The sequence below is a fragment of the Narcine bancroftii genome, chromosome 9 (assembly GCF_036971445.1).
Source record: "Narcine bancroftii isolate sNarBan1 chromosome 9, sNarBan1.hap1, whole genome shotgun sequence".
Classification (NCBI taxonomy): domain Eukaryota; kingdom Metazoa; phylum Chordata; class Chondrichthyes; order Torpediniformes; family Narcinidae; genus Narcine; species Narcine bancroftii.
This window is the reverse complement of record NC_091477.1, coordinates 70875444-70889419: the sequence shown is the minus strand read 5'-3', so window position 1 is coordinate 70889419 and position 13976 is coordinate 70875444. Positions and strand designations below refer to the sequence as shown.

At 41.6% G+C, this 13976-nt stretch overlaps 1 protein-coding gene across 5 annotated transcripts in view; it reads right to left on the bottom strand.

Moving 5' to 3' along the window:
• The window catches only part of LOC138742259 (LIM and senescent cell antigen-like-containing domain protein 2), a 131416-nt gene that overhangs the window by 7381 nt on the left and 110059 nt on the right, over positions 1-13976 (bottom strand). For all 5 annotated transcript variants that reach the window (XM_069896392.1, XM_069896394.1, XM_069896393.1 and 2 more), the window contains exons 5-7: positions 5062-5211; positions 3111-3261; positions 1985-2077 (exon numbers count right to left, since the gene is read on the bottom strand). In XM_069896392.1, coding sequence (XP_069752493.1) covers positions 1985-2077; positions 3111-3261; positions 5062-5211 — 394 coding nt within the window. The remainder of the gene's footprint in view (positions 1-1984; positions 2078-3110; positions 3262-5061; positions 5212-13976) is intronic.

The following is a 13976-nucleotide window of genomic DNA, read 5'->3' as shown; positions in this document are numbered from 1 at the left end:
GTGAGCTGAAGGGTCACCTGAGATGTGCATATAAAACTGTATTGACGGTGTGGATGGTCAGAATCTTTTTCCCATGCTCAGGAAAAGAGGGCATAGATTTTACAGTGAGAGGAAAGTTTTGAAGAGGATTAGAGGAGCAAATTTCACACAGAGAGTGGTTGACTCAGGCACTCACTGTCAGAGGAGGCGGTGAAGTCAGGTGTAATCACTGCACTTAGAGACTTTTAGATAAGTGAAGTACAGAGAGGTATGGACCTAGTGAGGCAAATGGAGTTGGAGAAGGAGGGCAAAAATAAATCTGCATGGACGGATGGAACAGATGGCCCTTCCTGTGTCAGATAATTGTATATGACTCTAATAAAAAATAGGTGCAGGAGTCGTCCATTTTGCCCAACAAACCTTCTCCATGGGTGATCTGGCCATGGACTCAGCTCCACCTCCCCAACTTTAATCCTTATTCCCCTATTCCTCAAAGCCCAAAACAGATATTCACCACAACCCCTTTACCACTGGGCTTCCACAAAGCTGGAGTTACAATCCAGATTCACAACCTCCCCCTCTCACACTCAATGCAACAAGGATTGCAATGGTCAGAACGCTCAACGTCAGCAAAACCAAGTAGATGATTGTGGACTGCAGGAGGAAGTCAGGGGAACACGACCCAGTCGTCATTGAGGGATCAGTAGTGGAGAGGGTCAAGAACTTCAAATTCCTGGGTGTCAACGTCTCCAAGGATCTCCATCTTCATGAAATCACAAAGAAGTCTTGCCAGTGTAAGGTTTTTGAGGGGATTCGGTCTGTCACCGAAGACTCTCATAAATTTCTCTGTACTGTGGAGAGCATTCTGGCTGGTTGCATCACTGCCTGGTATGGAGGCGCCAACTCTCAGGATAAGAATAAACTCCAGAGCGTTGTTAACTCGGCCTGTGACATCACAGGCACCAGACTTCACTCCATCAAGGACACCTACATGAGGCAGTGTCTTTAAAAAGCAGCCTCTATCCTCAAAGACCCCCACCACCCAGGCCATACCCTCTTCACTCTGCTACCATCAGGGAAAAGGTACAGGAGCCGAAAGACAAGCACTCAGCAGCACAAGGACAGGTTCTTTCCCGCTGCCAACAGATTCCTGAATAATCAATGAACCAAAGGCACTGCCTAACTTTTCGTGCACTATTTTTTTAATATAGTAATGTGATAAGATTGTTATCATGTGAATGTTTGCCCTGTGACGCTGCCGCAAATCACCAATGTCATGACTTGTTCATGACAATAAATTCTGATTCTGACATAATGTCGGGGAGTTGTGGGCAGTGTCCAAGTAAGTCCTGGTGTGGAGGAAGCTTCTCTGAATAACCCCTTCTTGGCTGTTTTGGTGCTGCCACATGAGACAGACTGTGGATAACGTTCAATGGAGATGCTACAAAAGAAGTTCTGAATAAGGTTTCACCCAAGGAGGGAATATCTGATCATCAAGCTCTCCTTTATCCATATAATTACCTTCCCGTTTATTATTCTACATTTTTTCCCAGCACCAAAGATCCCTCCGCCCCTATTTTGACATTAACAATCCTTCACTCTCTTTCTATAGCCCTGCGTCTGGGCAAATGGGAAGACCATTGTCCTCTCTTCCCCCACCAACCCTGGGTGCATGAAATCTGGACCAAGGCAACAGAACTACCAGTTCGCTTTCCTGACATTTTCCCACAAGCCATCGAGACATGACGACTGCAGACGCTGCAACCTTGAGCAAGCAATGAGAGGCTGGAGGGGCTCAAAGAGTCAGCCAGAGTCCATGGAGAGAAATGGGGCATCTCGTGTCAGGACAGAGAACTTGCAAGCTTCATGCAAATGGCGCCTGAGGTCAGGACAGGAGTGAGGCAGTGGTCTCAACCCATTGCACCACTGGAATTCAGGAAGAGACTGCGGTGTGTTTGTCAACAATCCTACATAACACCAGCGTTAGGGGAAAGGATGTGAGCACCTGGTTGTAATGCTTCTCACAGTAGGCAAGTCCTTTTCGTTCAAAGTGACGGTGGCCCAGAAATGGTTTCTCACACTTTGCACAAACAAAATGCTGTAAAAGAAGAAAAGAGCAAAATTCAGTCCATCCGCAGGATGTCCTCCACAGGCACTGTGCTGAGAGGAGCCATGGACCAAGCAAAATATAACTGTGGGAAGTAAAACACGAAATCCACAAACACTGTGGTTGAAGTGAAAACACAATGCAGATGAAACTCAGCAGGTCAAACTGTGTTCTTTATGTAGCAAAGATAAAGATACAGAACTGATGTTTCGGGCTTGAGCCCTTCATCAAGGTACGAAATGTCTATTATATATTTTTATCTTTGCTACATAAGGGACACGGTTTGACCTGCTGAGTTTCTCCAGCTTCATGTTTTTACTTATCACACCCAGGGGGTGGGTGGAGGGTTGGGCAGGACAGACAGATTCCAGGGAGAATTGGTCAGTGTTGGGGAGAGGTGGTCAGTGTCGGGGAAGAGTGATCAGTGTCGGGGAGGGATGGTCAGTGTCAGAGAGGGATGGTCAATGTTTGGGGGGAGTGGTCAGTGTAAGGGAGGGGTGGTCAGTGTCAGGGAGTGGTGGTCAGTGTTTGGGAGGAGTGGCCAGAGTAGGGGAGGGGTGGTCGGTATCAGGGAGTGCAGTCAGTGACCAGAAGGAGTGGTCAGGATCCAGAGGGTGGTTAGTGTCCAGGGAGTGGTGTCTGTCCAGAGGGGGCTGAATCAGTACCCCCTTTTACACAGAACTTGAAAGCTGGGTTTTATCCACCTTTCAAGCGCTGTGTGAAATAATCACAAGGTGGATTGGGGGCAGGTCTAGACTTACCTGTCTTTGATCCACTTTGGTAGGTAGTCTCAGTGGTGAAGTGTATTTGACTCATGGAGCTGACTTTATTCTGTTCTGTGTGAATGTGCAAGCCGGCTTCCTATGACAGGTCATGTCTACAGGAATGCAGCAGTTTTGCAGTATAAAAGGGTCAAATGACTCTGCCTGAGTCAGGTCAGTCTCCATGCAAAGCGGACTGGCTATAGTAACTGTGCCCAGATAGACCCCCCTCACTCCCTTCTGGCCCAGTGACAGTCACCTACCTCGACGTGCCACTGCTTCCCAAGGGCATTCACTACGCGCCCCTCGATCGGCCGACGGCACGCCCCACAGATGGGGATTCCCGTCTTGTCATGACAGGGGAGGCAGTAGAGTTCACCTTTCAGCTCTCGAGCCTCCGCCGTCAGTTCCTTCCTGTAAAACACACACCATGACAGCGGGAGCTTAGGAACATTCCATATTTGCTGCTGCCCCACAACACGAGTTCATTCCTGACTTCAGGCGCTATGTGTGTGGAGTTTACATGTTCTTCCTGTGACCGTGTGGGACTTCCTCAGGGTGCTCTGATTTCCTTCCACGCTCCAAGGATGACTGGGTTAGTTAATTGTCCGCTGGGCATTGTGTGTGGATATGTGGTGAAATCTGGCAGCAGCTGATGAGAAAGTGGGGAAAATAGGACACAGAGAAAATTGGCAGGAGGTTGAGAATGGGTTTGCACTGTGAGCCAATGCAGACCCAATGGGCATGTGGCTTCCTTATATGATCTAGGGAAGTTGGTACAGGGATGCCTTGTTTTGAACAGCACAGGTTTTAATATAATGTGGTTTATAATTTTAATACTATAATTATAAAATTGTTAAATTTTATTAATATTGTGTTATCAACAATGGTGCAATAATTTAACATGTCTGCAGCAACGTAGCTCGGCTTCATTCATTTAACCTCATTATTGCTTAACCTGTTTTAGTATCGCTCTAGATTCTGAGCGGGAAAGCCGTGGCTGCTCTGTCATATTTTTATTGCGTTGTATAAAAGTGTACGCTCGCAAACATTATGAGCGGGAAAAGGAAATGTGGTGAAGGTGATACACGTAATAATCGTAAATGGCTAACATTAGAAAAGAAACTGGAAACTATTCAGCCATGTGAAGATGGCACAACATTTACTAAAATAGCACGAGACAAAGGCATGACTTAATCGTCTGTTCAAACTCTAATCAAGAACAAAGATAAAATTAAAGAACTTGGAATGGCAATAGCATCTTGTATGATGAAAGTAATTGTTAAATATCGATGTTCTGCAATGGGAAATATGGGACGCCTTTCAATGATGTGAATTGAAAACTGCAACCAGAAAAGAATTCCATGAAGTCAAATGACAATTCAAGCTAAAGCAGCAAGCCTCCATTGGACATTTAAAAAAACCCGAAGGAAATGAAGGGGAAACTTTTCCAGCAATTCGTGGTTAGGGTTTACAACTTCAAAAAACTTTAAATATTTTATCCACGTTTGCATAAGAGTTTTAGGTAAAGTATTTTGTAATAATGCTTTGAAGTGTGCGGTCTTCCACAACATTTAACTTTTTTGGAACGTATTAACTGTGCTATACAAGGTATCCCTGTTTTTGGTACAAATGGTTGAGAACCTGAGGCACTGGGGCAAGAACATTGACAATCATGCAATCATACTCAGACAATCATACACTGACAATATATACTGATTCAGTCTCTCCAGAAAATGGTGGTGAGACAGATAGAGACATCAGAAAGGGCAAGGGACTGGATGTCACAGACAAACGTTTTGGTGTAATTAGTTTTGCAGTAAGATCCATAAATATCCCTGATTTACAAGAACATGCGGCTAAGAACAATTCTATGAACTAAAACAATGACTGTGTGGTTTCAGAGTAAGTATTCTGTGCAATTGTAAGTAAAACACGAAAGTCTTCAGACACTATGGTTGAAGTAAAACCACAATGCTGGAGAAACTCAGCAGGTCAAACAGTGTCCTCAATGTAGCAAAGATAAAGATACAGAACCGACGTTTCAGGTTTTTATTTGGGCACCTGTCCACATTTTGTCCATTCCTTTACTGCATAAAGAACACTTTCAACCTGCTGAGTTTCTCCAGCATTGTGTTGTTACTTCAACCACGGTGTCTGCAGACTTCCATGTTATACTACATTCTCTGCACTTGGGTTGAGAAGCTAACTTACCCACAGTGGGTGCAGTTGAAATGGTCGGCATGATGTGCATCACCCTTGTACATCAGGGGAAGCTCATCAATAATCAGGTGGCACTTCTGACAGATGTACTGGCCAAGGCGTTTGGCTTTCTCTCGGTTGTGACAGGGTCTGCAAAGATGCCTATGGACAAAGATTATATCAAGAGTCGAGTATTAAAAATCTGCGCAGACCAATTTACCAAGATATCCATGGATATCTTCAATATCTCACTCCAGCAGGGCATGGTACCCACCTATTTCAAACAGACGTCAATCATATTGGTGCCCAAGAAGAGTGCAGTAACCTGCCTTAATGACTATCGACCAGTGGCACTTACATCAACAGTGATGAAGAGTTTTGAAAGGCTGGTGTTGAAGCATATCAGCTCCTCTCTGAGTGGTGACATGGATACATTCCTGTTCACCTATTGTACTAATAGGTCTACAGTGGATGCCATCTCACTGGCCCTACACAAAGCCCTGGAACACCTGGACAGCAAAATGCAGACATCAAGATGTTCTTTATTGACTACTTCAGCATTTAACATCATCATCCCCTCAAAACTGATGAGCAAACTCCAAGATCTGGGAGTTAACAGCCCACTGTGTAACTAGATAATGGATTTCCTCACCTCCAGACCACAATCAGTGAAGATTGGTAAGAACATCTCCTCCACAATCTCCATCAGGACTGAAGTGTCACAGGGCTGTGCTCTTAACTCCCTGGTCTACTCACTTTACACCTACGACTGTGTGGCTCGGTATGACAATAACACCTTCTACAAATTTGCTGACGATACCACGGTAGTGATAAAAGAAGGGGATGAGTCAGCGTACAGGAGGAAGATTGAAAACTTAGCTGAATGGTGCACCAACAACAACCTTGTACTCAGGGTCACCAAAACTAAGAAGCTGATTGTTGATTTCAGGAAGGGAAAGCCAGAGGTATACGATCCAGTGATCATTGGGGGATCAGAGGTGGAGAGGGTGAGTGCATTTAGGTTCTTGGGAGTCACTATCTCGGAGGATCTTTCCTGGATCCCACACACCACTGGCATTGTGAAGAAATCACGTCAGTGCCTCTACTTCCTCAGGAGTTTGCAGAGATTTGGTATGACACCAGAAACCCTGGCAAATTTCTACAGAGGTGTGGTGGAATGTGTGCTATCCAGCTGTATCACAGTCTGGTATGGAAACACCCTGAATGAAAAGCCCTCCAAAAGGTAATGGGCACAGCCCAGGACATCATAAGCAAAGCTCTCCCCACTACTGATTTCATCCACAGGAAACACTGCCGTCGGAGAGCAGCAGCAATCATCAAGGATCCACACCACCAGCACAGGCTCTGTTCTCGCTGCTGCCATCAGGAAAGTGGTATCGGTGCCACATGTCTCGTACCACCAGGTTCAGGAACAGCTGCTGCCCCTCCACCATCGGACTCCTCAACAACAAACAATCAGGGACTCATTTAAGGACTTTTACTTATGCACTTTGTTGATTTTCTTTTTGTTCTCTCTGAATTGCACAGTCAGTTTGTTTACATTTGTTATCTGTTTACAGTTCTTTGTTTGTTTACATGTGTACACTTCGTACAGGGTTTTTTTTTCACTACCAATTAGTGGTAATTCTGCCACATCCACATAGAAATGAATCTCAGGGTTGTATGTGATGTGTATGTACTCTGACAATAAATCTGAACTCTGTTTCATGGGTACAAAACGTGAGTCTCCCACATGCCTTGTCAATATACAACAAACACATCCACAGAAACACTGAACTCTTAGAATGAACATTTATTATGGATTTAAACTTTGATGCTCAATTCCGTGTGACTGGAAATTGCTATAATATTTGTGGATGAATACTCATTGTGTTTGTAAAGCATTAAATTTAATTAAATTAATTATCAGAATAATGCTATCAGTAATGAGGTAAACCACTATTGCATATAATTGTCTGGTCATGCACACCTATTGACCGATTGTACCTGTGGCCCCTCCCCACAGGCTCCTGTATAAAGGTGACTGTTCCACAGCTCCCCTCTCAGTGCAGGACAGTTGAACAGTGTGAAGGTGCCATTGTTCTTAAGTGAATAAAAGCCTATTGGTTTATCAACAACAGCCTTTGGAGTAATTGCAGGTGCATCAATTTTATTCAAGTATTTTTTTACAATGGAGCAGATCCTGAAGCCAGAAAAGCTGGAGATCAACCCTCAATCGCCTGGGGATCAACCAACTTTCACCTCTGACTGTGCTGTTTTGAAGCATTCCTGCTGGCTTCTTTCACCATTTTTTTCCCGTACCCTCCAGGCCCCTCAAGATTTGACACTCCTCGGTTGAGAAAGAGACCCGAGCCATTGTCGAGGCTGTGCGGCACTGGTGCCATTACCTGGCCAGTAAGAGATTCGCCCTGCTGACTGATCAACGTGCTGTTGTGTTCATGTTTAATAATCAGCAGTGGGACAAAATCAGAAATGACAAAATACCAAGATGAGGATTGAACTGTCCATCTACAATTATGATATTCTGTACCAGCCGGGGAAATTTTATGAGCTCCCAGATGCCTTGTCTCGTGGGACCTGTGCCAGCGCACAGATCAACCGACTACAAAACCTCTGCAACAATCTCTGTCACCCCAGTGTTACCAGGATTTTTTCATTTTGTCAAAGCACGCAATCTGCCGTACTCCATCGACGAGGTCAGGTCCATGACAAAGAACTGCCAGGTCTGTGCTGAGTGCAAGTCACACTTCTACTGGCCAGACAGGGGCCAATTAATTAAAGTCACCCACCTCTTTGAGCGGCTCAGTGTCAATTTTAAAGGGCCCCTGCCCTCCACTGACCGCAATGTGCATTTTCTTAACATCATTGACAAATACTCCCATTTTCTATAGCACCATAGAACACCATAGGATATAAAATAGGCCATTCAGCCCTTTTAGTCTGTGCAAACCATTGTTCAGCTAATCCCAATAATTTGCTCCCATTCCATAACCATGCAGACCTCTCCCTTCAATTTATACTTAAAACTCAAGATTGAGTCCGCACTCACCACATCAGATGGCAGCTCATTCCACACTCCCACCACTCTCTGGGTGAAGAAGTTTCCCCCCTAAACCTTTCCCTTTCACCCTAAAACCATGCCCTCTCGCATTTATCTCTCCTAATCTCAGTGGAAAGAACCTTCTTGGATTTACTCTGTCTATACCTTCAGAATTTTGTAAATCTCTATCAAATCTCCCTTATTTTTCTTCGTTCAAAGGAATAAAGTCCTAACCTGTTTAATCTTTCCCTGTAACTCAACTCCTGAAGACCCGGCAACATCCTAGTAAATCTTCTCTGCACTCTTTCTATCTTATTGATATTCTTTCTGTAGTTTGGTGACCAGAACTCCACACATTATTTCAAATTTGGCCTCATCAATGTCTTAGACAACTTCAACATAACATCCCAACTCCTATACTCAATACTTTGATTTATAAAGGCCAAGATGCCAAAATCTTTCTTCACAAACCTGTCCACCTCCACCGCCACTGTCAGGGAACAATGTTTCTGTATTCCCAGGTCTCTTTGCTCCTCCTCATTCCTCATTGCCCAACCATTTACTGTCTATGTCCTACCTTGGTTTGCCCTTCCAAAATGCAACACCTCACACTTGTCTGCATTAAACTCCATCATCCATTTACTGGCCATTTCTCCCAGTTGGTCCAGATCCCTCTGCAAGCTTTGAAAATCTTCCTCACTGTCCACTTTGCCTCCTATCTTTGCGTCATCAACAAATTTGCTGATCCAATTTCCCACATTATCATCCAGATATTTGATATAGTTAACAAACAACAATGGTCCCAGCACTGATCCCTGAGGCACACCACTAATCACAGGCCTCCAGTCTGAGAAGAAACCATCCACCATCCACCACCACTCTTTGTTTTCTCCTACAGCCAATTTCAAATTCAGTTTACAACTCCTCTATGTCATAACCTTCTAAATTAACCTCCCATGTGGGACCTTATCAAAGGCCTTACTAAATTCCATATTAACAACATCCACAGGCTTTGCTTCATCTACCTTCTTGGTAACTTCCTCGAAAAACTCTACAGGATTTATTAAACATGATCTACTATGCACAACTGATTGTCCTTAATCAGCCCATGGTTGTTCAAATATCTATTTATCCTATTTCTCAGAACTTCTTCCAATAATTCACCTACTACTGACGTCAGATTCACTGGCCCATAGTTGCCCCAGGTTTACTTTTGGAGCCTTTCTTAAACAGCAGGACAACATGAGCTACTCTCCAATCCTCTGGCACTGCTCCCCATGGCTAACAACATTTTGAATATATCCTCTGCAATTTCTACACTTGTCTCCCTCAAGGTCTAAGGAAATATCATATCTGACCCAGGGGAATTGTCTACCTTTATTTGTTGTAAGGCAACAATCACCTCCTCCTCCTTAATCTCCACATGTTCCATGACACTTCTGTTTGTTTCCCTTCCATCCATAAGCACAAAGCCAGTTTCCTGAGTAAATGCTGATGCAAACAAAAATTGTTTAAGATCTTCTCCATTTCGTGAGGCTCCACACAAAGTTGACCACTCTGATCCTCTAGGGCAGGGGTGTCAAACTCAAATTCACAGAGGGCCAAAATTAAAAATTTGGACTAAGTTGTGGGCCAAACTAAATATTTATTGAAAATTTTCAACAACATCTGCATGTTTTCTCTTCTTTCAACATATGTAATGTTAAACTTTTTCTTATTAAAATAAATGTTTAATAATATTTTTGGTTAAATTCTTTCCAGAAGAAGCATTAACAAATGAGAAATAAAATATTCAATAAATAATATTTCTCTATAGCCTTTAAGCTCCTTTTAAATGTATTTTTTTTCACAAGCCAACAAGTCAAAAAAATAACAACTTGCTTCAATGAAAAGCCAATCTTTCAACTATGAACAGTCCAAAGTTAACCAAAGAAAATATTAATCCAAGCTTAGCTTGCTACACTGTGATTTACTCTGATGCACCTGGGTCTAAACCAGATGCTTGGCATCTCTTCTTAGATGCAAGTTCATCAAACTCTGGGGTCACAGTTTGCCTCCCACCTGTCTTGAAAGGTCCTGTTTTCTGTCTTTCGTTTGGCCATTTTTCGTAAGGGGTTTATTACACGTGAGTTTGGCGACAGGTCACAGATGCTAATGAAAGTAAAGAGAGGAGGTGGGGGCGATTAGCGGGCTGATGGGCCGGCGCCAAAGCATTTGCAAAGCATTCTGGGATTTGTAGTATTAGCTGTGCATGCGCTATACTGGTGCGGCGGCCAGCTCTAATCCATATTTGATATGATCTTGTGGGCCAAATATAATTATATCACGGGCCAAATTTGGCCCATGGGCCTGAGTTTGACATGTGTTCTCTAGGGGACCAAATTTGTCCATTACTATCCTTTTACTCTTACTATATTTGTAGAAACCCTTTGGATTTACCTTCACATTACCTGCCAAGCACCCTCATGTCTTCTGTTTGCCTTCCTGATTTCTTTCTTTAGTATTTTCTATACTCAGCAAATTCCTCATTTGCTCCTTGTTGCCATACCAGTTATACACCTCTCCTTAATCAAAATGTTACAAACCTAAAGGACCCCAAAACCCAGCAGCAATAGACATTCACCAAGACAAGTGGCTTTTAAAACAAAAGTTATTTTTAATCAACTTCAAACATGAAAATAGAATCAAACTTTAATTTAACTCTATACTTAACTAACCCAAATAACCCCCTTCTAATTCTAAGCGCACGCGTATGTAATGTGTGTGTAAATTCAAGAAAAGTTCTTTGGTTCACAGTTCAATCTCACTTCTCCCTCTTCCGTTCTCTGGTTGCAGGCAATCACCATACTGTGCACAGAATTAAATATGTATAAAGTTCATCAGGCTTGGTGCTTGAAAGGTAAATGTTTACCGCTCAGAAAGGTTCTTGTAAGGTTTGCAGAGAGAGATATTTGTTGCTCCAGGATTTCCACAACTGAGATACCACCACTAGTCACCTCAGGGTCTCGCTGATGAAACTTGCCCCATCAGGGTCTTCTAGATGGTAACCTCTTTCTTCAAGCTACCACAGAGTTCCATTCCTTCTTCTATTTCAAGAGAAACATCAGACAGATAGCACATCCAGCCATCTACTGCTCTGGAACTTGCTTTCATCAGTTTCAAACAGTTTTCCCTGGATTGCACTTTTCAGTTACTTGTCAGTGTCCCACACACTGACTGACTGACTGAGCTGTTAACTCAACTCTCTCTCTCTTCCAACTGAAACTCCAAAAAGAGCATGTGACTCACGAGTCTTGCAAAACCCCCCACCTTCCTGAGCAAAACAACAGGAGTTCTTTCTTCTGCTCCCATCTGTTGTTAGATAAACAAAATCCAGGAGTGACCTTTCTATGAGCACTTTGCAGAATGGGTACTGATTAACAGCATGACTCCACCAAGCCTACTTGTGAAAGGTGCTTACATTCTCCAGAGATCCTGCAATGTGAATTCTTCAGTCTTTCAAATAAGGTCTGTTTTAAAATGTGTGAATGTATGTGACCTACTCTAAATCTTAAGGGGTTTTTTTCCTTTTTTTTATATATATAAAAAAAGTTCATGTTCATGTTTAATTGCTGTATATGTCATATATTATTTGTTTTTTGAATGAATAAATAAAGTTTTTAAAAAATGTTTAAAAATTCTCCCCAAATATTAATATTGTTACAATATCACCAATGTCCCTTGAAAACCAAGGTTCCCTATGCCTGTTAATTTCGCCTTTATTCCCTGTAGGAATGTGCAAACTCTGCACCCTCAAAATCTTGCTTTCCACTTGCCAGACACATCCTTGCCAGAAAACAGCTTATTTCAATCAACTCTTCTGAGATCCTTTCTCATTTCCACAAAATTGGCCTTTCTCCAATTTAGAACCAGAACTTGAGGACCAGACCTATCCTTATCCATAAGTGACTTGAAACAAATGTCATTATGGTCATTGGACCCAAAATGCTCACCTACACAGACTTCTGCCACCTGACCTGCCTGGTTCCCAAATAGGAGATCAAGTATTGCATCCTCTCTCGTTGGTACCTTAACATTATTGATTTAGAAAACTTTACTGAACACATTTCACAAAGCCACCCAGTCCTTATACAGTATGGGAGTCCCATTCAATATGTGGAAAGTTAAAATCTCATACTACCTCAACTTTCTGTTTCTTTCTTTTTTTTTTAAATTTTTTATTTTTCACACCATAAATCACATTAGCCATGATACACACTTTTTCTTTTTCACACATATACAGTGACTTTTTCTCCCCCCCCCCCTCCTTCCTCCCAAGCCACCCCCCACCCCCCCCCCACTCTCCCATCCATTTTAGGTATACAATCTAGGTTACATTAAACCAGTCAGACAATGTTGTCATTCAACAAAAATACACCAGAAATTCTACTGAGTCCATTCTTTTCTTTCCTTCTCCTTCCATCAACTTAGGTAATGATTGTCCCCGGTAGGTTTTCGCTATTGTATTTAATGTAAAGCTCCCATATTTGTTCGAATATTTCAATATTATTTCTTAAACTATATGTAATTTTTTCTAATGGAATACATTTATTCATTTCTATATACCATTGTTGTATTTTGAGATTATCTTCCAATTTCCAGGTTGACATAATACATTTTTTTGCTACGGCTAGAGCTATCTTAACAAATCTTTTTTGTGCATCCTCCAAATCAATTCCAAATTCTTTGTTTTTTATGTTACTTAGGAGAAAGATCTCTGGATTCTTTGGTATATTGTTTTCTGTTATTTTATTTAATATCTGATTGAGATCTTCCCAAAATTTTTCTACTTTCTCACATGTCCAGATTGCATGAATTGTTGTTCCCATTTCTTTTTTACATCGAAAACATCTATCAGATACTGTTGGGTCCCATTTATTTAACTTTTGAGGTGTAATGTATAGTCTGTGTAACCAGTTATATTGTATCATACGTAGCCTCATATTTATTGTATTTCTCATCATTCCAGAACATAATTTCTCCCATGTTTCCTTTTTTATCTTTATATTTAAATCTTGTTCCCATTTTTGTTTAGTTTTACCATTTGTTTCCTCATTCTCCTTTTCTTGCAGTTTAATATACATATTTGTTATAAATCTTTTGATTAACATTGTATCTGTAATCACATATTCAAGGTTACTTCCCTCTGGCAAACTCAAACTGCTTCCTAATTTATCCTTCAAGTAGGATCTCAATTGGTAATATGCCAGCGCTGTATCTCCAGTTATATTGTACTTATCTCTCATTTGTTCAAAGGATAAGAATCTACTTCCTGAAAAACAATTTTCTATTCTTTTAATTCCTTTTTTTCCCATTCTCTAAAGGAAAGGTTATCTATTGTAAAAGGGAGTAACTTATTTTGCGTCAATATTAGTTTTGGTAATTGATAATTTGTCTTATTTCTTTCTACATGAATCTTCTTCCAAATATTGAGGAGATGATGTAATACTGGAGAAGTTCTATGTTGTACCAATTTTTCATCCCATTTATATAGTATGTGTTCAGGTATCTTTTCCCCTATTTTATCTAATTCTAATCTCGTCCAGTCTGGTTTTTCCCTTGTTTGATAAAAATCTGATAGGTATCTTAATTGTGCGGCTCTATAATAATTTTTAAAGTTTGGCAATTGTAAGCCTCCTTGTTTATACCATTCTGTTAATTTATCTAGTGCTATCCTCGGTTTCCCCCCCTCTCCATAAAAATTTCCTTATTATTTTCTTTAACTCTTTGAAGAATTTTTCTGTCAGTTGTATTGGCAATGCCTGAAATAAGTATAATATCCTTGGAAAAATGTTCATTTTAATACAGTTTATCCTTCCTATTAGTG